The 26,445-nt window shown below is 41.2% G+C and overlaps 1 protein-coding gene and 1 pseudogene across 1 annotated transcript; one reads left to right on the top strand and one right to left on the bottom strand.

The window, feature by feature from the left end:
- The first annotated feature begins 2,064 nt into the window (after window positions 1-2,064).
- LOC123941272 lies at window positions 2,065-2,389 on the top strand (annotated as a pseudogene).
- A 3,710-nt stretch (window positions 2,390-6,099) lies between these two features.
- Window positions 6,100-7,125, bottom strand: LOC123941260 (oocyte expressed protein). The gene is made up of 3 exons (XM_046004211.1): window positions 6,936-7,125; window positions 6,540-6,719; window positions 6,100-6,179 (listed from the first exon to the last, which is right to left on the bottom strand). Exons 1-3 carry the CDS (start codon window positions 7,123-7,125, stop codon window positions 6,100-6,102), a joined length of 450 nt encoding a protein of 149 aa, XP_045860167.1.
- Window positions 7,126-26,445: the final 19,320 nt, after the last annotated feature.

Consider the following 26,445-nt stretch of genomic DNA (forward strand, 5'->3'; position numbering starts at 1 on the left):
GAGTAATGGAAAGCTACTTGAAGGTAACATATGGGCAGTGACTTTTTTTTTTTTTAAAGATTTTATTTATTTATTTGACAGACAGAGATCACAAGCAGGCAGAGGCAGGCAGAGAGACAGAAGGAAGCAGGCTCCCTGCCAAGCAGAGAGCCCGATGCGGGGCTCGATCCCAGGACTCTGAGATCATGACCTGAGCTGAAGGCAGAGGCTTTAACCCGCTGAGCCACCCAGGCACCCCCATGGGCAGTGACATTTTTGAGTAATTAATGCTTTATATATTACCTTATTTGTTTTTAAATATTGAGCATGTAAGTACATTTTTTAAAATATTTTATTTATTTATTGGGCAGAGATCACAAGTAGGCAGAGAAGCAGGCAGAGAGAGAGGGGGAAGCAGGCTCCCTGCTGAGCAGAGAGCCTGATGTGGGGCTCGATCCCAGGACCCTGGGATCATGACCTGAGCCGAAGGCAGAGGTTTTAACCCACTGAGCCACCCAGGCACCCCCTGTAAGTACATTTTTTTTTTTAAAGATTTTATTTATTTATTTGACAGACAGAGATCACAAGTAGGCAGAGAGGCAGGCAGAGAGAGAGAGGAGGAAGCAGGCTCCCCGATGAGCAGAGAGCCCGATGCGGGGCTCGATTCCAGGACCCTGGGATCATGACCTGAGCCGAAGGCAGAGGCTTTAACCCACTGAGCCACCCAGGTGCCCCCTGTAAGTACATTTTTTTTTTTTTAAGATTTTATTTATTTATTTGACAGAGAGAGAGATCACAAGTAGGCAGAGAGGCAGGCAGAGAGAGAGGAAGAAGCAGGCTCCCTGTGGAGCAGAGAGCCCGATGTGGGGCTCGATCCCAGGACCCTGAGATCATGACCCGAGCCGAAGGCAGCGGCCCAATCCACTGAGCCACCCAGGCGCCCCACATTTTTAATCAGAAAAGTCAATAATGGGACGCCTGGGTGGCTCAAGTGGTTAAATGTCCGCCTTCAGCTCAGGTCATGATCCCAGAGCCCTTGGATGGAATCCCGCCTGCATGCATCTGGCTCCTTGCTCAGTGGGGAGCCTACTTCTCTCTCTGCCTGCTCTCTCCATCTGAAAAAATAAAATCCAAGAAAGAAAGAAAGAAAAGAAGAGGGAAGGGAAAGGAAAAGAAAAATTGGTAAATCTGAGACGGTGTTCTGAACAAAAGATTCACAACAGCCGTGTTTCAGTTTTGAAAAAGAAAGTAAACTTTATTACAGAAACAGGAGAGGAAAGGAATCTACACAGAGATGAAGCTCATAGTAAGCAATAAGTGAAAATAAGGCAAAGTTACATCAAATCAAGTACTCTGAACATCCAGCCTCCTCAGCCAGGGAACCCAGTGGAAACAGCCAGGCTGGAGTCCTGATAGAGAGGCCTGGGTGGAGGGTCCTCCCCTCGGGTGAGACTTCCAACTGACCATCCCCATAAGGGCCATTATTATAGGGCAAATCACAGGGTTTGAAATGAAACATTTGTTTGCCTACATGCAGTTTGGAGCAAGGTGCATTTCCACGTTATCATGTTTCTATATTTTCAAGGAACCTGGGCTGTGTATCTGCCTCCCTTCCTGGATTCCATTCTGGGGGGCCAGCCGAGCCTGGAGCCAGGAGGGGTGTGAGATAAGATTTGTAGCTCCGGGTGCCTGGGTGGCTCAGTTGGTTAAGCAACTGCTTTCAGCTCGGGTCATGATCTTGGAGTCCCACATCAGGCTCCCTGCTCAGTGGGGAGTCTACTTCTCCCTCTGACCCTCTCCCCTCTCATGCTTTCCCTCTCTCTCTCTCTCAAGTAAATAAATAAAATCTTTAAAAAATTAAAAAAAAAAAAAAAAAGATTTGTAGCTCCTGGCATCCAGAACAGGAGGGCCGGTTCTGACCTTGAGGCCAGATAATATAGTTTAAACAATCAGACTCCCAAGGTTATTCACACAGCACGAGTCTCACAAACAACATTCCTTAGCCTGCCTGTGTATATGCATGTCCAGGTGGTCGGTTATGTGGGACAAATCACAACATTTATCCATGCAGAACAGATGGGCATCATGGAGGCATACAAGCAGGTCCAAAAGGAGCCCCTGAAGCTGAAAAGCGTGGCAGAGCTTGGCATGACCAAGCAGAGGAAGAAATAGATGGACAAAGGTAAAATTCCTGGAAACAATGGGAATGAGCAAAAGGGACAAACAAAAAGGAGAAGCAGCATGGCCTGGACAAGCAGACCCACCTTCAGGCAGCCTTTGAGAAGATACAGGAGAAGCAGCAAATGGAAAGGACCCTGAAGCATTCAAAACCCACAATCAGAGAGTGGAAGACTTCAACTGACCCCTGAACACTCTCATGGAGCACCCCAACATTCCCAAAATCAGCTGAAAGAAGCTGCCTCCCCATCCAGGGTATCACAGGGAAGTGGAAGGCAAAGTTGGGGTTATGTTTGTGCCTTTGGTATTTTCTGCTGAGACAGTGCTTTCCAAAGCAGTGTGCCCTCTTTTTGGAATTGATTAAAATAAGATGGTCCTTTTGCTCTATTTTGGTTTCTGGATAGCACATAGAAGACAAAGCTTTTTAGTTTGGACTGGAAATTCTTTAAAGTTTATCCAAAGATTAAGGTTATTTCTGTATATCATAGAAAAGTGTTTTTACTCCCAAGTTGCATCTACCTCTGACAGCCAGGCAGCTATCTTTCTCTGGATGAAATGGACTCCAGAGGATCAGAAGCTAATGCCAGCATGGCCTTGCGGATCCCCATAGGGCCCTGAGTGAGCTATCCTTCTAGCTCACTTCTAGCTAGTTCCCTCTAGCTTGGGGCTTATGCTGTTCTTTCCAGGGCGGAGGGAAGCTACCTGTACCTTCATGGCCTTCAGAATGCCTTCTCAGCTACCTAATTTGTGAGACAATACAGCCTGGGAGGCAGAACAACTGCAAAGGTAAGGATGGAATGTATGCTTGTCCCATGTCTGAGGCTGTGGCCGGCATACTGCTTTTCCCCCAGGGTCCTCCGTTCCAGATATGTCCAGAGGGTGTTCCCACGGATCAAGCACAGCAGTCTTTGTAATGGAACCCAGACACAGCCTGCCTCACTTCCCTCAATCCTAGAGTCCAAGCAGCACTTGTATTTGTTCAGAGTTGGCAATAACATGTAGCCTGCTTGGCATTTCTGGCCTAAGGCACCTCAGGGGTGATGGGACCAGGGCAGAGCCCCAGCACAGACAGACATGGGTACAGTCAAAGCAGAGGACCCAGGTGTGGTGCTGGAGAGCCATAATCTTTGAGAACCTATGGGATGAGGAGCAAATTGCATATACCAGCGGGAAAAAGTTTCTGTGATATAGTGAAAGAATAATAAAGTCAAGAGACAATAGCCAAGTGTTGGGTTTGAGGCTGTCACATGTAAACAGAATAAAGCAAAAAACAGTTATTTAAAAAAGAAAAGTCAATAATGCTATTTTTATCTTGGATGTAGGACTAATAAATAGCTTTATTCTAGTGACTTGTTACAAAAAAAAGTCTTGTGCCTCAATAGAACAAATACTGTTCATTCTTTACAGTTAAGGGGTTTATTCCAATTCCTCTTAAAAAGAAATAAAAACTATAAGAAATGAGTCTGAATTTGGGTGTGGAGAAAAATAAGCCAGTGGGAATATATAAAGGGTTTCAATCCTGAAATCAATGTTTTGGTTCAAATCTCACCCATCCATCCCCACGTCCCAGTTCTGTGACCTTAGCAAGTTAATCATGTCCTTTTTTGATGCTTGGCACAGGGCCTGGTATGTGATACAAACTGATAACTAGCTAACATTACCCTCAAATTCTGAAAAGTAGAATGACAGCACTACTCTTTTTTTTTTTAAGAAGTTATGAAAGGGGACACCTGTGTGGCTCAGCTGGTTAAACATCTGCCTTTGGCTCAGGTCATGATCTCAGGGTCCTGGGAGCAAGTCCTGCATTGGGCTCCCTGCTCAGTGGGCAGCTGCTTCTCCTTCTGCCTGCTGGTCCTCCTGCTTGTGTGTTCGCTCTCTCTCTCTGACAAATAAATAAATAAAATCTTTTTTTAAAAAGTTATGAAGGTAGTAAAAATGCTGTATCAGCACATAGTGAAACAGAACACAGAAAAACTATACTAAATGTTTGAGTTTGCTGGGCTGCCATAACAAAGTAAGAGACTGGGAGGCCGAAACAACAGATATTTATTTTCTCAAAGATCTGGAGGCTGAAAGTTCAAAATCAAGGTGTCAGCAGGGTTGATTTCTTCTGAGGCCTCTCTCCTTAGCTGGCAGATGGCTGCCATCCTGCTGTCTCCTTACATGGTCTTCTCTGTGTACTCACCTATCTGTGTACATATTTCTTCTACCCATAAAGACCCCAGTCATATTGAAGAAGGACCCACCCTTAGGACTTCATCTCATTTTAATTATCTCTTTAAAGGCCTCTCCAAATACAGTCTCATTCTGAGGTACTAGGGGCTAGGGTTTCAACATGTTACTGCACATAAAGGATGAAAATATGTAGGATCACTTAGTAATTTAATTCTGGATAATTTTTAGAATTAGAATGTTTTAATCATAACAGTAAAACAATTTTCAATGCCTTTGTGGATTTCCCACTAGAAATAACATGTAGGAATATTTTTATCAAATTTCTGCACGAGGAGATTAAAAGCAAGAGTACCTAAACCTAAAAGTAATGGGTTGAGAGAAGGGGAAATCACACAGAAAACAATAATTAGTTTAATTTCATATAGTGAAAAATTTTTCATATGCAAAATTTTGAGAAGGAAAGGGGTAGAAAATACCGGTTATAATGGACTATTATTTGTTACAAAAGCTTGTATGGATGCTAAAACCCATATCCTCAGAGTTAAAGAATATAGGACTGAATAAAGAAAAATGTAGAAGCATTTTATAAAAATGTGAAGCAAAGTAGGAAAACGTTCAATATCATTTATAATCAAAGCAGCACTTTTTAAAAGACTTGTGCAAGACACCTGGGTGGCTCAGTCGGTTAAGCCTCCTACTCTTGATTTCGGGTCGTTATATCAGGGTAGTGGGATCCAGCCCCACATCTGAGCAGTTCTAGTCTGCTTGGGATTCATTCTCTCTCCCTCTGCCCCTCCCCCCTCACTTGTGCACAGCTCTAAATAAATAAATAAGTAAAATCTTTAACATTAAAAGACTTGTTTGTGTGTGTTTCAACCCTTGTAAACAGCTAGAATCCATCATGCATAAGGATGAAGAAACTTCATGAGTTAAAACAATTCCAACTCTGTGCTAAAGCCACAGAGCTCTTGACAATCTCTCTCCCAAGAATCCTGCTTCCTGAAAGTGGAGGCGGCAAAAGGTTGGGTTGTCTTGCACAAATTGGTCATAGCATGGTAATGGGTAATGGAGAAACAGCCCAGTTCATGCAGGGCACCTGTGCAGGCCTCAGAAGAAAATGAGACAGCTGGCATGGTGGCAGGATGCCTTCCATCTTGCCAAGATGCCAAGGACCCTGGCTGATCTCTGGTGAATCACAATGCTAAAAGAAGAAATAACCGATTGCCTCAGCTTTCATGTTGGAGCACCCACCCATGCGCAGGGAGGAAGCCCCCACTCCAAAAAGAAAATGCACACTAGGTGCTATCCAGAGGCCAAGCCACTAACTTGAAAGTGAGAGCCTCAGAGGAGAAGCATTGGTATTACCTATGAGCTTATTAGAAATGCAAATTCACAGGCCTGTTCTTGAGGACCTGACTCTGGCCATAAAATCATAAAAGGGTTAGTAGATTCAAAATGATAGAGACAAAGGAAAAAAACAAAAATAAAACCACTACCTATCAGCCTATTTCGCACCCCACACATCAAGACATGAATGAACAGAATCAATCTTTCATATATTTGCTTAAATTTAAGTGAGCAAAGATCGTTATGTCAATGGACAAAAAGGAAATTCATTTCTCTACTAGAATGGGGCTACAAACTCACTTTTGCATTAAAATAAAGCAAGACATAGGAAAAAAAGAATGCTGAGATGTATGGGTATGTGCTTCTCTTGAACTTTAGTAGCAGAAGCAGGACTGTTTCTCACAATGCTCCTGAAAATACTTATGCAACAGGATGCTCTGGAGTCTGGGGCTCTGATGCACGTGCCTTCAAGAATTCCTCCAGTTGTTTCATCTTCTCAGCTGAATAAGGAAAAATGCTTTCTGTTCCAGACTACTTCATCATTGAGGGGAGTATGGGGGAGGAGGGGAGGTCCTAGGAGCATCACTTCTCAGGTGGAGGCTCTGAACCTGAGATCTGGAAATAGTGGTGAAACCAGGCTGCATGGGCAGTGACAGGCCTGAATGTGTTAGATCTCAGTTTACTTTCCCAGGTTCCCACTTGGGACTCTTCTCACAAAGGGACGTTCAGGGGCTGCACATAGAACACTAGAGTTAGGAAACTGCAAAAAGTTTTGATAAGGTAATAAAGGAAGAAAGCCTGGTACAGCCAGGTGGTTCACCAGTGGTTCCCTCCACATGCAGGATTTTAGAGAGCCTCACCTTGGGCACGAAGTTTCTGGTGCCAGGAGGCCAGGCTCAGGAGCACGCTCTTCACCCGATTTTGTACACGGGGCCGACCGAAGATGGTGATTTCGACTAAGTCCCCAGAGTTAACTATGTCCACCGTCAGCAAGACTTGGCTCATCCACTCCATTTCTGGAATTATGGCTCGGTCTGGGCCTACACACAAAAAGAGAAACTCTGAGGGGAAGCATGTCCAAGGTGAGTAGGAGCTAAATTTGAATGTTGGCCAGAGGATGGAACAGCTGAAGGTGGGCATCATGGCATCCAAGGTGCTCTGCCAATCCGGCAGAGACTGTTGAGAGTGGCTCTGCGGGGTCCCTCTCCTCTTGGACTGGAGGGGGTCATACCACCAGCACCCGGGGGGTAGCTCACCGAAGATTGAGTCAGCCAGCCACGCCTCCAGGTAAAACACCAGTGGGTCTCTCAGTTCTTGCACAGGGAACCACCATGGCCGGGTGCGAATCCGCGGTGCAGGAAGTGGTGACCTGAGCAGTCTGTTCAGGGACTGGGCGGGCGTCCATTCGTCCCCCTGGACCTTAGCAGCACCTGCGTCGTCGGCCATGCGAAGTCCAGCAGCCCAAGCAGAGCAAGAGCCAGGGAGAGCCGGCGGAAGTCCAGTGAGGTGCGAAGGCTGTGCCCGCTTTTAAGGTTTCTGGCCAGCCCCGCCTCTTCCTGCGGCTCCACGTCGTGCGTTCCGGGTGAGCCGACCCAATGGACATCGGGAGCCTCTCTCCTCCGTGGTGCGGGGAGCCAGTCACCCGGCCTTCGTCCCCGATCCTGAGTTTCGGCCGGCTCTCAGAGGCTCTCCGTGATCGTTTCCGCCCAGTCGGTATCACTTAGCCTCCAAGTCTCTGCCCCAGCGCACAGCTGATTGACAGCGTGGTCTGTAGTGGCGGCCTCGTTGACCTGGACTCACTCCCCCTGCCTGCGTTAAGGTTTCTGCGGTTCCGTCCAGAGGTAGGTAGGTGGGTCCGGCCGAGGGCAGGCTCCTCGAATCTACAACTTTCGCCCTTCTGCCCCCCGACGTCTCCCCACTCTCCTCCGCTCGGTTACTACTTCAAAATCCTTCAAGCGTGTCTTGTTTTAAAATATAAACGTCGGAGGTGGTCACTATAGAACAGGTAGGGACTATAGACAAATCCCGTTTATTTCCAACATCCTAAAACAACTAGTGTTGATACATATTTCTTCGCAGTGTTCTTAATTTTAGTTAAAAATATAAATTATGAAAGATTTCACACATTCAAAAAGTTATGTAACCAGTATCTATGTAACAACCCGCACCACCGCCCCATTTAACAAGATGTTAACATTTTCCCACGTTTGCCTCACTCTCTCTTCTTTAAAATAGCGCTTAAAGCATCTTTCCTTTCCCTCCCCACAGGAAATCATTGCCCTGAAGCTGGTGTGTATTATCCCATACTTTTTCTAGCGCATTTCTAGAAATCGTGTTTGGTAGTTGTTCTAGAATAGATAGCATATGCTGTGCAAACTTTCGTTCTTACTATTAGCTATGATATGTCTGTTTTAAAAATCCTTTCAATGGAAAATTTTGATCTTGTACAAAAGGCTGATAGTATTAATGTCCTGAATTCTCTCATTCACATCATCTGGGCTTCAAAGATTATCAGATAATCTCTATGAGTGGAGATATTGACTCTAACTTCAGTGGATATTTTTATTTCAATTTAATTTTAAAAATTAATATATGCACATTGTAAAAGAAAAGTTCTCCAGGATATAAAGTAATATATGAAAGTTCTCCCTTTCAGGTATTCTCCCTCACTCTCTTACTAATCTTTTTCCAGTTGTATGTATTGTGAATGTCTTCTTCAAGTTAAAAAATTTTTTTTCACATTAAGGTGTCTTTTGATAAGTGAAATTTTTAATTTCAATATAGTCAGACTTGTAAATCTTTCTAGTAAGTGCATCATGTGTCTTGCTTAAGAAATCCTTCTCTGCCCTGAGGTCTAAAGATACTCACTATACTTTTTACTAAGAACGCTAAGTTTTCTAAATATGTAAATCCTTGAACCATCTGGGGTTAATTTTTTTTAATTTGGGCATAAGGGATATAATTTCATCATTTCATAAATTAATAATTTTTTCCTTCAGTCATTCTCTTAAGGATGCATCCGACCTGAGGCCACTTCAAATGATCTTGAAAATTTTCAGGCTCCTACATATAGCATGAGTTAGCCACAAGGCTGGTTTGTAGTAATTAATTAGCAATACTAATTAATTAGTATTACTTAGGTAGTAATTAGGTTAAGACATACTTGAGAAAGGCAAGACCTAGACATGTTCCTTTGCCATTCCCATCTAGATAGCAAAATTTATTTCTGATGTAGTTTTACTTTGGAAGTATAGCCATTAGGGGTCCTAGCTTTATGCAGAAACTCCATATTAAGTTTCCTATATCTAACAAGCCTTGATTTTTATTTCTTGACCTCATGGCAGCTTCAAACAGAATTTTTTGGCATTTAGCAGAATCTGCCAAGAAGAATCACTCTATCTTCTTAATTTAACTTTGACAGGGAGGGGGCATGATTTGAATAGTGCTCCAACATTTTCTAGCTCTGTGACTGAGTGCAAGTTATTTAAGCTCTCCGCACTCCATAAAGAAAAAAATAACCACCCAGAAGACATCAGCAGACCACATGCTTTCATTTTCTTTGCTTAGCCCTGGAAGAACTAGTCTGAGGAGCTTTGGGTTCAGGCAATAAAGTATGTGAGTGAACTGATTCTCAATGAAAAGCTTTGTTCTTCATAACTTCATTTCTTGTCATCTTAAACTCTTAAGAAATCTCTGTACAATGAAAAATGTTACAAATAACAACATCAAAATATATGTCACGGATAGGAAAAATGGTTAAAATGGAGACAATAAACTAGTAAAGAGATATTTAACAGATCACAAGCAAGGAGCAATCATGCAGAAAAAGAATATAATAAAACCCTAATAGTTCTGAATATAGGACATTTTCCTAATGATTAGGAGCATTTACAAACAATAATTATATACTGGTTCCCTCAGATGGATGGATGGATAGATGGATGGATAGGTAAGAAGACTTTATATCACACTACTAAATAATAGTCAAATAAAGTAAGAAACGAAAATCATGACTGATAGTCTGTTTAGAATATAAGAATAATTTACAAAGTCCATTTCAAAAACATTATGGAAAATGTATATTCAGAAAAATCTAGTTTTCAATCCCTTCTTGTTTATCCTGTCTTCTTCCGAATATAGTTAACTATTATCTATTTTTGGATTATCCTTCCATTGCACCAAATGTAGATACAAGTATCTGGGAATTTTTACTTTTACTTCTTTGTAATATTACATATATTTTATTGTATTCCTTTCCCACCAACTTTTTATTTTGAAAAAAGTATGGGAAATGTATGAGAAAATTGTAAGAATATTAAATTTACATTCTATACTTTTCAGTTTTACCAGTTAACATTTTCTTTCATTTATTTTATCTCTACCTTCATATAGTTTTTCATGAACTATTTATAAGTTGCAAACATCATGACACTCTATTCCAAGTATTTCAACATTATCTCCTAAGAACAAAGATATTCTCCTACATAGCCATATAAAATTCATCCAAAAAATATAACATTGATTCAATAGTCTTGTCTAATATATAGTCCAATTTCAATTCCCCGATTTTTCCAATAATGTACTTTATAGCTAATTTTTAAAAATCTACAGTCCAATCAAGGAGCATGCACTGCATTTACTTATGTCTCTATTCTCTTTAATCTAGATTCACTCTCTGTTGTTTAATTTAATCTTTAATGACACATTTTAAAAATATTTTAAATTTTGTATTGTGGAAAATTCTAAACATATAGAAAACGTATCTAGCCATTGTTCACTTATATATTCAGTCTCTCAGTTCCCACTTTTGGCCATTCTCTCATTTTTGAGGTGTTGACAAGTTCCGGGAAAACTAGAGATCCAGATCTTCACTTTTTGGAGAGCCTTCTGTTGTCGTCCTAATCAATTATATTGCAAGATCTTGCTGCCTTCTTTGTTCGTGGATCATCTTGGAGATCATCTGGTGAGAGTGTGACTGTGTAGAAGCACAGGACTCTGGATAGAAGGTGTCAAAAGAAAATTCAGAAAACTTTACATGAGACAAATATTTTGAGTGGGAGACAAACTGTTGGGAAATAGGGAGACTTCCAAACCAAAAATGACTTGAAGCTCAGTTTATAAAGCATAAATGAAAGCACCTTGTTCTGTGTTGTGATTGGCTCCTAGAAATACATTCCTTTTAGGATGGTAGTACCATGTAAGCTTACCTATTTGTACCTGATTAGCTAGGAGGCTACAAGGTTATGTTGACATGAAAAAAGCTTAGGTTTTGTTTCAGGTCAGAGTGAGAATTTTAGGGAAATCAGAGTAGCTTTAAGTTTTGGTGATGTGATGATGAGTGTTTGATGTAGAGGTGTATTGAAACTGTGGCCTACTTTAACACATACAATAGATCAACATGGGGCTATTAGGACAAAAACAAGAACAATAGGGCGCCTGGGTGGCTCAGTGCGTTAAGCCTCTGCCTTTGGCTCAGGTCATGATCTCAGGGTCCTGGGATCGAGCCCTGCATAGGGCTCTCTGTTCAGCAGGGAGCCTGCTTTGCCCTCTCTGTCTGCCTGCCTCTCTGCCTGCTTGTGATCTCTGTCAAATAAATAAGTAAAACTTTAAAAAACAAAAAAAAGAAAAGAACAATTAATAATCCCTGTAAAATACTTTAGAATCAGGAATCTTAACTGTCCCACCCAGGCCAAGAGAATCAATCCTGGAGACCATGAGCTTGTCTGGCTCACTCATGCAAAATTGCATGAAATGACTTTTTACAGTTAGTGGTAACCTAGGGAATGAGGCTGTCAGGAGCTCAGCTCAGCAGGGAGCGAGAACTGAGCACCCAGGTGTCTGAGTAGCCAGTTAAAGCTACAAGCCAAAAATGAAAGAGTTAAACCTTTAATCACTTATTGCAGTTGTATAAGCAAGAGGCAAAAAGCAGAGGAAGCGCTGACTCTGTCTGCATTTCCCTCATGGAATGTGGTCAGGTCCATAAACCTGGACATAGGTGTCTCACAGTTGAGGGAAAACAAAAAGCTCTGGCGGTTTTATGGATCCTGAGGTGGGTAGGGGCAGAGGAGGAAAGAAAGGAAGGGCTCAGAGTGGGAAAGTAGTAGCTACTGAGTTAGAGTGATGAAAAATTCTTCATGGTTTCCTCCTCCTTCCTCTCACTTCCCCTTCAACTCCTACAGAAAAAGACCTCTGACCGGCCTTGGATAGAGAACTAAGAATGTAAATTTTCAAAAGAGCTTGATGGGTCTGGAAGGGCCCGGAGTCCCTGACTGCAACTCCCTGCAGAGACTGCGATGCATTGACTGCACATTCTCAGAAAGGAATCTTTTATCGTTTGACTTCTTTTGGTGGAATATATTCTCCTCTTCCTGGAAGGTAAATGTGTTGACAGTTCAGATGCCGAAAAATGTTTTAAAATTCTCCATCTGTCCGTAGTTTGGTTGGGTTATATTCTGAATTTTAAATAATTTTCCTTTAAATATTTAAGGGAATTCTTTATTGTCTTCTGGCCTCTAACGTTGCTAGAGAACTGAGATGCCATTCTGATTTTCATTCCGCTTTTTTTAGGACTATCTTTTAGAACAGGTTTAGGTCCACAACAAAATTGAGCTGTGAGTTCCCATATACCACCTTCCCACAACACAGCCTCTCCACGAGCAACATTTTACTCCAGAGTGGTACATTTGTTAACAATCAGTGAACCCACTACGACATATCACCCAAAGTCCATGGTTTATATTAGTATTCGCTCGTGTACATCCTGTGGGTTTTAACAAATGTATAATATCCACCATTACATCCCATTCTTTTGCATGTCATTTTCTTGTTCTGTCTCTGTCTATAGTGTTTGGGACCTTTTTTTTTTTTTGTCCTTTAGTGTTCCAATGAAGTGTAATTTTTTCTGTGTAATTTTCTTTTATCCATTGTGTTTACCAGTCAGTGTGCCTTCAATGTGTCTTCTCTCAGTTCTGGGAAAGTCTTTGAACTATTTTTTTTTTTTTAAGATTTTATTTATTTGAGAGAGAGACAGAGAGCATGAACAGGGGAGGGGCAGGAGAGGGACAAAAATAGACTTCCCATTCAGCATGGAGCCTAGTGTGGGTGGATGCCAGAACCCTGACATCTTAACCTGAGCCAAAGTCAGACACCTAATGGACTGAGCCACCCAGGTGCCCCTTTTTGAACTATTTCTTTGACAGTTTCCTCCTCAACATTTTTTCTCTTATTTTCTGAAATCTCTGTTAATTGACTGCAACATTCTATAGTGGATCTTCTAGACTCTTCCCATATTTTTCTTATACTTACTTTCCTACTTGATAACCCTCTTTTAGTCTTTGAATATTCCTTTTATAATGTTCTTATTTCATGAATTTAATGTCTTTCAGATGATATTAATGCCTTTGCAAGTTTTCTTCTGTTTACTACATTGTTTCTGTTTTCAGATTTCTTTTTATCTTTTGTCTCTTAAGTTAGAGATTTTCTTGGAACATTGCTCATTATACATGGCTGTTCCTGTGTTAAGAGTCAGTCTCTAAAAAAAACCTGATTGGCAGCTTTGTGACCGGGGTTTACTGAAGGGCTTTATTGTAAATTAAACTGTCTCAATAGTTTGTAAACTTTAGCTACAACAAAATCACCTGGAGGGCAAGTTAAAACACACATTACTGCCCCACCACCAACTCCCAATCTCCAGAGTGGGGAGCTGTTCCTAAGGATTGCTCATCATTTAGGAAACAGTAGGCAAGCCTTTCCTCCTCAGTTTCAGGGCTTTGTGTTTGTGTTTTCTTGAACTAATCAGTTTCACCTGAGAGGAATTATCCACTTTTCTGCTTGGAAGGTATAACCCTGTGTCACAGGATCGGATCAGCCAAATAGGGAAGGAAGAGTTATATTAATCTCCTCATTCGCTCTTGCACCTCTTTACCCTTAGCATCTGTTGGCCCAGAGTGTGGAACCGTTCTGGATCTAGATTGACTCAAACAGACCTTCAGTCAGTGCCGGGAACAGAATGGTAGGAGGAGGGGCAGTCCTTCCGCCTCTTACATAGATTTCGAATAGTTCTTCTACCCTCATCCTCACTTTGAGAGATACTTTGTGCCTCTCATTTCGGAGGCAGACTGAGATTCTACATAAAGAAACACAACCTTTTTCAAGGCTTAGTTTATGGCTTTCTCTGGTCTTAACCAACTACCACATTTTGATCTGCTTTCTAACTTCCAGTAATTTTTTTTTTTTTGCTTCCTTCATCCTGCCCATTCTTTATATTCTTACGCATTTATGTCTTTTAATACTCTATTTACTTTCATTTTAGAGCAATTTTGGCAGAGTGCATGATGAATGCTGTGTGTTTAATCTGTCCTTATTTTAGGTCTTTCACGATTAGTATTTTTAAATCTTCCTTCATCTTTTTTTTTTTTTTAGAGAGAGAATCTTAAGCAGGCTCCATGCCCACCACGAGGCCTGACTCAGGACTCAGTCTCACATCCCCAAGATCATGATCTGAGCCAAAATCAAGAGCTTAACCAACTGAGCCACCCTCAGGTGGCTGCATAAACTTCCCTCATACTTGATGAATAGTCTGGGTATAGATATAGAATTTGAGTTTTAAATAATATCTAAAGTATATTTTACATATGAAGCTAAGGATACATGTCCAGATTTGCACTCTAGGGTCCTATGTTAAATGCTTTCAGTCTTTAAAAATGGAAGGAAATAAATGAACCTTTAAGTGAACACATGCCTTTAGAAAAAGAATAACCCTCCAACTCCAGAACAAAGTAAAATAGGGCATTAATAACATGTGTAAATGAAATGTTAAATGGTTGAAATTTTGTATTACATCAAGAGGAGAAGTAATATGAAATGAATATTGGGCATGAGAATTAAACATGAGATAGGGAAAGTCCCCAAAAGTGATAGGCATATCACAAAGTCTTTAAGACTCCCCTAGGACTGGGCTACCAGAGGGCCTCTGTCAATTCTCTGCCTTATGCTTGTTAGTTCTACTTAATCCCAGCTCTCCCTACTTTACATCTCTTCCCTTTCCTTACAACTGTCTGCCCTGAAGTCTTCAGTTCCAGCAGCCATGCAAAGATAACCGCCTTACAAAGACTATTTAACCAGCTTCCATAATGATGTCAGGTCAGATCATGATAACAAAGGGGAATCTGTCATTACTAGCAGATGATATGATTGTTGACAGAAATAAATAAATAAAACTACTGGAACTAATAAAAGAGTGTAGCAAGTTTATCAGATACAAGAACGACATACCAAAATCAAACGTGTACTGGTATACCAGCAGACAGTGATAAACAGAAAATATAACAACTTATATTCAAGAAAATTTCAAATAATCAAAAATGAAGGACCTCGTAATAAATCTAGACCTATATGCATAAAATGATAAAAGTTTACTTCAAGATATAAAAAAGGACCTAAACAGAAAAAGAACTATACCATTTGAACATAATGACTGTCCAAAACCAATCAAATTTTCCCAAATTACAGATTTAGTCACTCTGAAAGCTGACATGGCATTACCTTATTATGCTGAAAACTGACATAGAAAGGGGAAGAACCAAGTATGTACACCACCTTTCTTGTAGAAGCTCTATTTCAGGATAATCAAGATAAGGAAAGTACTTTGTTTAGAACTCAAGCCAATAATAATGAATAAAAGGATAAAAGGTGGAATTAAATTATTACCATTCTGCAATCCCTGATGAGATAACAGACTGAAGCAATGATCATCAATGAACACAAAAACCATTAGATGAAAGACTGATGGAAAAATTCATAATAGGTGATAACACTTGAACTCACTGATTAATTTTTATATTAGAAGTCTACAGACAACACATGCATCCTGATTTGCAGCAGGAAGTAAAGAGCACTAAAGTCTTCCTTTCAAAAATAAAATTGAAGCTAAAACTATTCAAGCTTCTTGCTCTAACTACCAGTTTTTAGGAAACCTGGAGATGGAAGAAATGAGAATACAATCAGCCAATGAACATGGGAGAATAACCTGGTTTTCTAGGTCACACACATGTTCTAAATTTGATTTTATTTTATTTTTTAAAAAGATTTTATTTATTTGACAGGCAGTGAGAAAGAAAACACAAGCAGGGGGAATGGGAGAGGAAGAAGCAGGCGTCCTCCTGAGCAGGGCACCCGATGCAGGGCTCGACCCCAGAACCCTGGGATCATTACCTAAGCTGAAGGCAAACACTTAACTTGACTGAGCCACCATATGTTCTATGTGCCCCATATGTTCTAAATTTTAAAAAGACTGAAAGAGGTCAATCAAATGTGATAGGCGGATCTTTAACTTCTGGATTCAAATAAATTAACTATACATTTGGGTATGTTATATTAATGAACTGCTGTTAATTTTATTAAACATGATCATGACATTAAAGTTACGGATTATCCTCTACTCTATTACCAGTCTTGACTTCTCCATGACCCTCCCTTTAAAGCTTAGTGTCCTGACCATCCTATCCTCTGGTTTTCTTTCTCTTCCCACTGGCTTCTAAGAATTCTTATTGATTCCCAAATTTGACCAGGTTTCTAAACCTTGATCTCCACCCAGAACCTCTTTCCTGACGCTACCAGATCCACCAACTATGAAGCCCACAAGATACTGGAAATTCCAGTTGCCAGTGTCAACTGGGCATCTCATTCCTTCCCCTTAACTTGCTTTCCAGAACAGATGACCAAAATAATAACGCTGAGACATCTTCATCAACTCGCTTTTACCAATCCCACCTACCTGGTTAAATCTTGAAGCACCTGGGTGGCTCAGTGGGTTAAGGCCTCTGCCTTTCGCTCGGGTCGTGGTCCCAGGGTCCTGGGATCGAGCCCCACATGGGGCTCTCTGCTTGGCAGGGAGCCTGCTTCCTCCTCTCTCTCTCTCTGCCTGCCTCTCTTAATCTCTCTCTGTCAAATAAATAAAATAAAATCTTTAAAAAAAAAAAAAAAATCTTGAAGCACCTGATACACTTCTGTGTGAGGGTGCTCTTCACCAACTTCGAATAAAAGGGCTCTACTTCTTTTTAAAAGGATAATTTGACAGTCACCTACCAAAAATGTGGTTTGTAGCCTTTATGATTTAGTAGTTCAATGTCTAGGACTCCCTCTTACAAAAACTCACAAATAAATAAAGCAACATGAACAGTTTTTCATTCCAGCATTGTTTGCCATAGTGTCAAAGTTTTGAACGATTGTCCAAAAAGAGAATGATTAAAATTTGAGAACCAATTATCTGAACCGCATACACATAATGCAGAACACTGCAAACGTTAAAAATAACACAACAGATCGAATGAACAGAATATCTTTGATGTGCTGCTCAGTAAAAAGAGCAAGTTACATATTCCAACAAGCGTGACCTCAATTTTGTATCAAGCGCTCAATAGCCATGACACCGGATGGCGAGAGCAGCCGAGACTGGAGACACCGGAGTTCCGCCGGGACGATGGGGCCAAAGCCTAGAGTGCGAGTGTGAGCTAAGTTGGTCCCAGCAAGAAACAGTCGGCAGGATCCGCGAAGGATTGGCGTTGTGAGTGCAGAGAAGTGCAAGGGACGAGGCGACTCGGGACCCGGCCACATCACCTACCGCCGCCACGGGGCCCCGTGAGCAATGGCACCTGCACAAAGGACCGGGGCTCATGGTGGCCATTTCTGCGCCTTCAGAGACCGACCCACCCGAGTCTAACTGGGCCGCCCGCTGTTTTCTGGTGGTGGCTGTGCTCACTGTAGGTGAACCGGGCTTTGGTTCCTCCTTGTGGCCTGGTAATGTCTGACTTTAATTCACGCCTGCACTCGACCCGACAGCGGAAACTTAAGGAATAGGGTGGTGGTCTCTTCCATTTGGAAGCAGAGGAGGCTAAAACGGGTTTTGGGGGGCGCCTGGGTGGCTCAGTGGGTTAAGCCGCTGCCTTCGGCTCAGGTCGTGATCTCAGGGTCCTGGGATCGAGTCCCGCATCGGGTTCTCTGCTCAGCAGGGAGCCTGCTTCCCTCTCTCTCTCTGCCTACTTGTGATCTCTCTCTGTCAAATAAATAAAATAAAAAATCTTAAAAAAAAAAAAATAAAAAAAAATAAAACGGGTTTTGGTCAGTGAATACAGCGGTGATGCCTCGCTGCTCCCTGGGCCAACCGGCACCTGGGGCCCAGTTGGAGATGCGCTCCTTGCGGGATCTCCCCCAACTACCCTGCAGGTTGTTTGAACTCCCCCCTTGCACCTCTCTTCTTCCCTCACACAGGCTTCAACCTTGAGCCAAACCTAATAGAGAAAGTGGCCAGAGCTCGGCTGGGGCTTGTAAACGCCGAAGGAGGTCCAGGGATCGCTGCTGGGATGGGACAGGGCTGGACTGGTGGTCCAGGTCCTGGCTGGGTGGAGCTGCTTCCTTTCCACCTCAGGCTGAATCGTGGCAGGACAGGGAGGAGAGAATGATTAGCCCAGGGCCCACTTCTCCAATAGATAGGCTCAGTAGGCACAGTGCCTGCGACCCATGAAAATATTTTAATTAAAAAATAGGGCGCCTCGGTGGCTCAGTGGGTTAAACCGCTGCCTTCGGCTCAGGTCATGATCTCAGGGTCCTGGGATCGAGTCCCGCATTGGGCTCTCTGCTCAGTAGCGAGCCTGCTTCCCTCTCTCTCTCTGCCTGCCTCTCTGTCTACTTGGGATCTCTCTGTGTCAAATAAATAAATAAAATCTTAAAAAAAAAATATTTTAGGGGCGCCTGGGTGGCTCAGTCGGTTAAGCGTCTACCTTCCGCTAGGGTCATGATCCCAGGGTCCTGCTGGGCGGAAGCCTATTTCTTCCTCTCCTTGCCACTTGTGCTCTTTCTCACTATCTCTGTCACTATCTGTCTCTCTCTCAAATAAATAAAATCTTTAAAATATATATATTTTAATCAGAAAAAAGTGAGCATTATAATAAGGAACCCTGTCTGATATTCGTTTTTATGGCAACACTGTGGTAAAATACAATGTTTATTTACTTAGTTGTTTTTAATGGAGTAAGTACCCAGGGCCCATGAAAATAATAACGCCTTTATCTGGTGATGTGGAACCCCAGAGAACAAAGGACAGTGACTAGAGCCCTTTTGGGGACTCAACTCAGGTGTGCATCTGGAACTCCACTTTGTGTGGCACAAAGATGGTGAGGAGCAAAACTCAAAGCCAACCAGAATCCTTCAAACTACAAAAGTTAGTGGTTGCTGAGGTGTCAAGGGAAGCTCAGATTAGAGGCCTGGTCTGGGTCCTGAAACTGTGGACAAACATACTCCCATTTTTCCACGTTAACTTACCCTCCTATATTTCCCTATGTGATTATAGTCTGGAGTTTTGGTGTGTGTGTGTGTGTTTTAATATTTTATTTATTTATTTATTTGTTAGAGAGAGAGAGTGTGAGCACAAAAGCAAGCCGAGTGGCAGGCAGAGGCGGAGAAGTAGGCTCCCCACTGAGCAAGGAGCCCCATGTGGCACTCGATCCCAGGACCCCGGGATCCTGATCTGAGCCAAAGGCAGCTGCCTAACTGACTGAGCTACCCAGGCATCCCTAGTCTGGAGATTTTATTGAAATTATCAAAAATGCATTTCTTAAACTCTGGATTGATTGATGGGGGAGGAGAAACTTATCTTGTACTTAAATCTTTTTAAAATTAGATTTTCCTTGCAGACATAATGAGTTGAAGTGGCTCTGGCACAATAAAGATAAAGCTGAGCTCTCTCACCATTCCTAGAGTCCCTTTCAAGCCATCTCTTCACTGACAGAATTAACCTTTTCCTAGGTAACAGAGAAGAGGAAGAAGGAGGGGGAGGAGGAAGAGGAGGAGGAGGAGGGGGACAGGGAGGAGAAGGAAGAGGGACAAGCGGGGAGGAAAAGAAAGGAGAAGGAAAGTCCACTGCCCTGCCAATTAGCAGGGCAAGAGGAGAGGCACTGATACAGCTAGCTGCCAAATTAACAACAGTGCTTCTCCCAAAGACATGCTGCATGCGTCAATTCATAAACTGTCATCATCTCCCCTCCTCCTTTGAATGGCTACTGCATTCTTATTAAATCAGAAACTTCATTTTCTGAGATCATAGACCATCAGAAACTTGGCCACTGGAAATGCTATCAGTAACAATGAGACATCCCACTCTTGCCTGGAGAAACGACATCACTTTGACAGAGAAGTGGCCTTGATTTACAACTCAGTTGCGGAGTTTCAATTAAGGGGTTACTGGATATAACATTCTAAGTGTATCTCAATTTTGTAGTTTCCAGGGAAATAGGACTCCACAGTGAAGATCTGATGTGGACCTTACACTCACAATCCAAAGCAATAGTTTTATTTAAAGTTCAGCTACACTTCATTCTTCCCCAAAATCCTACAAAAAGAAAAAAAATGGTTTTTGTTGGTGAGATGCACCATGGTTTTCTGTTATGCACTGTTCCTCACTGGAATGAGCCAATAAAACTGTCTTTGTCAGATAAAGTTTGTCCCCAGCGGCCTTATACTGACTAGTATTTGGAGTAGGACAACTGGGAGGAGGTTCTGCTGAGGCCTCACTGCCACAGACTGGAACCTTCCCCTCCACCCTGTAATAAGACGAAGGCCCTCATGTTTCATTTGCTGAGGACTCTCTGTCCCCAACTGTATGTTTGTTGTTTCTTCCTGATTCTGGACTCTTTCTTGTCTGTTTAGCACTTTGATATCAAATTTATTTCGTGAGATTTGGAGCATCCTCTGATGAAGTATGGCTTTCAGCTTCGTCTCCCTTCAATGTGCTTTGTATGTTGTCTCTCTACATTTCTTCAGTCTTGTCTGTGCATGAGAAATTAGTTTGGGAAGGAGCTTCTGTCAGTATTCTGCCTCCTAGAAGGATGCTGATTTCTCGGGCCAGCAGTTGGGGTGGCCATACCAGAACTAAAGTGAGGTGAGTGAGGTGCCTTAGGATCTGAATTTAAGGAGGCTGTCATCTTAGGGTCATGTAAGTGCAGTGATGATGGAGTCTTCTCCTAACTGATCAAATTTAAATTTTTCCAAATGAGAGGAAAAGAGAGGGACAGAAAGGAAGAGAGTAGTTTCAGATACATATGGAGTTATCATTGAAAAAGCCCAATTGTCTTTGTACTTTGTTCATCAGGAACAATGATAATGTACATCATGATATAAATCTAAATCAAAAGGTCCTGGAGGTTTGTCAATATCCTTTCTGTTCATAATATGTTGACCACAATCTTATAGGATTGTGTTACCATTACAATTCTGTTTCTTCCATTCTGCTATTGCTGATTAACATAATGCATTTACATAATGCGGACATATTTAGCTTTATTCTCATGACAGAAACCAACTACACTCATTTTTTTTAAAGATTATATTTATTTATTTGAGAGAGAGAGTGAGCGAGAGAGGAAAGAGCACAATCCAGGGGAGGGGCAAAGGCAGAGGGAGGAATGGACTCCCAGCTCCTTGAGCTGGAGCACAATGGGGACTGGATGGACTCTAGTCCAGGACACTGGGAACATGACCTGGGCCAAAGGCAGATGCTTAACTGACTGAACCACCCAAGTGCCCCAATCAACTATGGTCTTAAACCAGCCCTGGTGGGATATTTTAAAGATATACCCAAAGAAGTTTCTAGTGATGTCCTCCTTGCTGACAATATAATCCAGTAAAAATGAAACAAAAATTCAAGACCCCTTTAAACACTTCCAAGTAGTTCTTATTGTGCTTCCACCAGCACTAGGATTTCATGTTTAGCATTACATGTGTGTCTATTTTTAGGACATAACAAAGCTTTTCCAAAATAATGTAGTTGGGTGGGGGTATATGAAGACTTTGTGTTTCCTGCCTAGGAAATCCTGAGCGCTCTCTCCAGTGATAGAGACACCAGAACTATTATGAAAGGGCTTTGTAAGATATTACATTTTCCTCATGATCTTTCTGTCCATCCCACCTTCACTCTTCAGGTATGATGAAAGAATAAAAAGAAACCTCTAACCTAAGCTAGCCAAACTTACAGAAAATTCTATATTTCTTTGGTATACATTGTTAATGATAAGGACAACTCCCTCAGAAGCTCATTGATTTTCTCCCTATAAACTGATAACCAGGCTTTCCTATGTGTCTGGAAAGACTGCCCCTAATCTCAGTGTCTATCGTATTTAGGCTAACATAGCTAAATATTACAAGTACACACTGAGACACTCAATAAGTGTCAAATAGCATTTCAACAACATCCTCTAAAACAGCCACTTCTCAATTTAAACTTCTAAAAGAGACATCAGAGATCCAAAGACCTTACCACATACCATTAACAACTACCACAACGGTAAAACTCCAGTGTTGAGCCTTGAATCCACCGTCTCTCAATTTAAAGATATTTCCCACCCTCAGATCACTGGAAGATTGGATCAACTGGAGACCGCAAACCAGGAATTCTTAATCCTTCAGAAGCAGATGATGGCAGTAGGTGACCCCTTTCATCTAAAAAGGCCAAATGTGGAGACACTGATTGCAATTCTTTGACACATTAGCAGTTTCTTCATGGAACCCACATGCCTGCTCATTTTATGAACATACTCACATCCTGTGAATCAACAACTTTACTCCTAAGTCTACTACAATATGAGTAAGTTAAAGAACAGTATGAGCACATGTGATGAGCACTAGGTGTTGAATGTCAGTGGTGAATCACATTATTCTACCCCTGAAACCCATTATACTGTATGTTAATTGGAATTTAAATAAATTCAAATAAAAATTTGAAAGGAAAAAATTTTTTTTTTAAAAAACCAACAAAAGGGGCGCCTGGGTGGCTCAGTGGGTTAAAGCCTCTGCCTTCGGCTCAGGTCATGATCCCAGGGTCCTGGGATCAAGCCCTGCATCGGGCTCTCCACTCAGTGGGGAGCCTGCTTCCCCCTCTCTCTCTGCCTGCCTCTCTGCCTACTTGAGATCTCTGTCAAATAAATAAATAAAATCTTTAAAAAAATAAAAAAATACATTAAAAAAACAAACAAAAAATAAATTACTAAAATCAGAAATTGAAGAAAAGACGCTATCCCCGACCTTACAAAAATAAAAAGAATTATAAGGGAATACTATGAACAGTAATATGCCAACAAATTAAGTAACCTGGATAAAATGGAAAAAGTCCTAGAAAACTACAAACTGCTGGGGCACCTGGCTGGCTCGGTTGGTAGAGCATGTGACTTGATCTTGGGGACATGAGTTTGAGTCCCACATTGGGCATAGAGATTACTTAAAAATAAATAGAATACAAACTGCTGATATAGACTCAGAATAAATAAAATCTGAATAAACATATAACAAGAGACCAAATTAGTAATGGGAAAAAAACTTCACACAAAGAAAAGACCCATATTCAGATGATTTTACTAGTGATTCTACCAAATGTTTAAAAGAGAATCCATACCAATACAAAATCTTAAAAAAAAAAAAGATGAATGAGTGCTTCCAACTTATTCTATGAGGCCAGCATTACCCTGATACCATAACCAAAGACCTCACAAGAGAGAAAGGAATCCATCCAAATCCTTGAGGAGAACACAGGCAGCAACCGCTTCCACCTCAGCCACAGCAACTTCTTCCTAGGAACATCGCCAAAGGCAAGGGAAGCAAGGGCAAAAATGAACTATTGGAACTTCATCAAGATCAAAAGCTTTTGCACAGCAAAGGAAACAGTTAACAAAACCAAAAGACAACTGACAGAATGGGAGAAGATATTTGCAAATGACATATCAGATAAAAGGCTAGTATCCAAAATCTATAAAGAACTTATCAAACTCAACACCCAAAGAACAAATATTCCAATCAAGAAATGGGCAGAAGACATGAACAGACATTTCTGCAAAGACATCCAAATGGCCAACAGACACATGAAAAAGTGCTCCACATCACTCAGCATCAGGGAAATACAAATCAAAACCACAATGAAGTACCACCTCACACCAGTCAGAATGGCTAAAATTGAAAAGTCAGGAAAGGACAGATGCTGGCGAGGATGCGGAGAAAGGGGAACCCTCCTACACTGTTGGTGGGAATGCAAGCTGGTGCAACCACTCTGGAAAACAGCATGGAAGTTCCTCAAAAAGTTGAAAATAGAGCTAGCCTATGACCCAGCAATCACACTACTGGGTATTTACCCTAAAGATACAAATGTAGTGATCCAAAGTGGCACGTGCACCCAAATGTTTATAGCAGCAATGTCCACAATGTCCAAACTATGGAAAGACCCTAGATGTCCATCAACAGATGAATGGATAAAGAAGAAATGGTATACACACACACACACACACACACACACACACACACACACACACTATGGAATACTATGCAGCCATCAAAAGAAATTAAATCTTGCCATTTGTGATGACGTGGATGGAACTAGAGGGTATTATGCTTAGTGAAATAAGTCAGTCAGAGAAAGACAATTATCATATGATCTCCCTGATATGAGGAAGTTGAGAGGCAACTTGTGGGGCTTGGGGGTAGGAAAGGAATAAATGAAACAAGATGGGATTGGGAGGGAGATAAACCATAAGAGACTCTTAATCTCACCAAACAAACTGAGGGTTGCGGGGGGGGGGGGGGGGGGTAGGGAGAGGGTGGTTGGGTTATGGACGTTGGGGAAGGTATGTGCTATGGTGAGTGCTATGAAGTGTGTAAACCTGATGATTCACAGACCTGTACCTCTGGGGCTAATAATACATTATATGTTAAAAAAAATTAAAAAATTATTTTAAAAAACCTCAGGAGAAAACTACAGACCGATATATTTCATAAATATTGATGCAAACATCTTCAACAGGAAACAAGCAAATAAAATAAATCCAGTAACATTAAAAAATTATACACCATGAGCAAGTGAGATTTATCCCACAAATGCAAGGTTAGATTAATACCCAAAAGTCATTTAATCTAGGGGCAACTGGTTGACCCAGAGAGGCATGAAGCTCCTGATCTCAGGGTCTTAAGTTCAAGCCCCACATTGGAAGTAGAGATTACTTAAATAAAAACTTTTTTCAAAAGTCAAGTAATGTAATATACAATGTTAATAGGATAAAGAACACATGATCATCTCAGCAGATGCAGAAAATGTATTCGACTAAATCTAACAACCAGTCATGATAAGAACACTACTAGGAATAGAAAGGAACTTCCTTAACCTAATAAAAGCCATTATCAAAAAAACCACAGCTAGGGGCACCTGGGTGGCTCAGTCCAAAAAAAAACCATGGCTAGCATCATAGATCATACTATCACTATCAGTGATATCACTATCACTATCAGTGAAAGACTGAATTGTTTACCCCAAAGGTCAAGAACAAGGTAATGATGGCCTCTCTGACTTTTATTTCACATCGTATTAGAGGTTCTAGCCAGTGTAATCAGGCAACAAAAATAAATAAAAGGCATGCATACCAGAAAAGAAGTAAGACTCTCTTTACTCACCAACAAGATTTTGTATGTAGAAAATCCTAAGGAATACACACACACACACACACACACTGCTATAAAAAATGAGTTCAGTAAGGTTACAGATTCAAGATCGATATGCATAAAAGTCAGTTATGTTTCTATATACTGGCAATAAACAACCTAAAAATGAAATTAAGAAAATTCCAGTCCTAAGAGCATTAAAGGGCATTTAGAAATAAATTTAGTATGTACAGGACTTGTATACTGAAAACTGCAAAACTTTACTTAAAGAAATTCAATATCTAGGAGTGCTTGGGTAGCTCAGTCGGTTGTGTCTACCTTTGGCTCAGGATAGAGCCCCATGTTGGGCTCCCTGCTCTGTGGGAAGCCTGCTTCTCCCTCTCCCTCTGCAGCTCCCCCTGCTTGTACTTTCTCTCTCTGTCAAATAAAATCTTTAAAAAAAAAAAAATTTAAATATCTAAGTAAATAAAGGTATTTCATGCATGGATTAGAAAACTCAAAATATGAATTTAGACCCTTAAAACATACACAAAAATTAGTAATTTGGAAAATGACTGCAGACTTGAATGTAAGAGCTAAAACTATAAAAGCTCTTAGGAACCATAAAAGTAAACTTTCATTACATTCATTTAGGCAAAGATTTTTCTTGTAAGTAAGCTCTATGCCCAACATGGGGCTCAAACTCACAACCCTGAGATCAGGAGTCACATGCTCCATCAACTGAACCAGCCAGGCACCCCTAGACAAAGATTTTTTAAGACATAATACCAAAAGCAAAAGTGATAAAAAGTTGCTAAGTTGGAGTTCATCAAAATTAAACTTTGTCCTTTAAAAGACACCATCAACAAAGTGAAGGAACAGGCCACACAATGGGAGAAAAAGGAGATAAGATATATCTATCTATAGATAGATATATCTTACAACTCATTAAGACAACCAGTTAGGGGCTCCTGGGTGGCTCAGTCATTCAGTGTCCGCCTTCTGCTCAGGTCATGCTCCCTGGGTCCTGGGATGGAGCCCTGCATCCAGCTCCCTGCTCTGCAGGAAGCCTGCTTCTCCCATTCCCACTCTCCCTGCTTCTGTTCCCTCTCTAGTTGTGTCTCTCTCTGTCAAATAAATAAAATCTTTTTTAAAAAGCCAACCAATTAGAACTAGATAAAAGAAAAAAGAAATGTATAAACAATATTAATAGATCTTTCACCATATTAGAAAAATATTAATAGATATTTCACCATTTTATCAACTAGCAGATAAAAAGATCTTCTATATCATTAGTTGTTAAGGAAAAGCAAATCAAAAGCA

This window comes from Meles meles, chromosome 5 (assembly GCF_922984935.1).
Source record: "Meles meles chromosome 5, mMelMel3.1 paternal haplotype, whole genome shotgun sequence".
Taxonomy (NCBI): Eukaryota; Metazoa; Chordata; class Mammalia; order Carnivora; family Mustelidae; genus Meles; species Meles meles.

Coding starts and splice junctions, on each gene's coding strand:
- LOC123941260 (XM_046004211.1), bottom strand. CDS start 7,125: ATGGCCGACGACGCAGGTGCTGCTAAGGTCCAGGGGGACGAATGGACG. Junction 6,720..6,935: donor GCTGGCTGACTCAATCTTCG/GTGAGCTACCCC, acceptor TTTTGTGTGTAG/GCCCAGACCGAGCCATAATT. Junction 6,180..6,539: donor CCAGAAACTTCGTGCCCAAG/GTGAGGCTCTCT, acceptor TTCCTTATTCAG/CTGAGAAGATGAAACAACTG.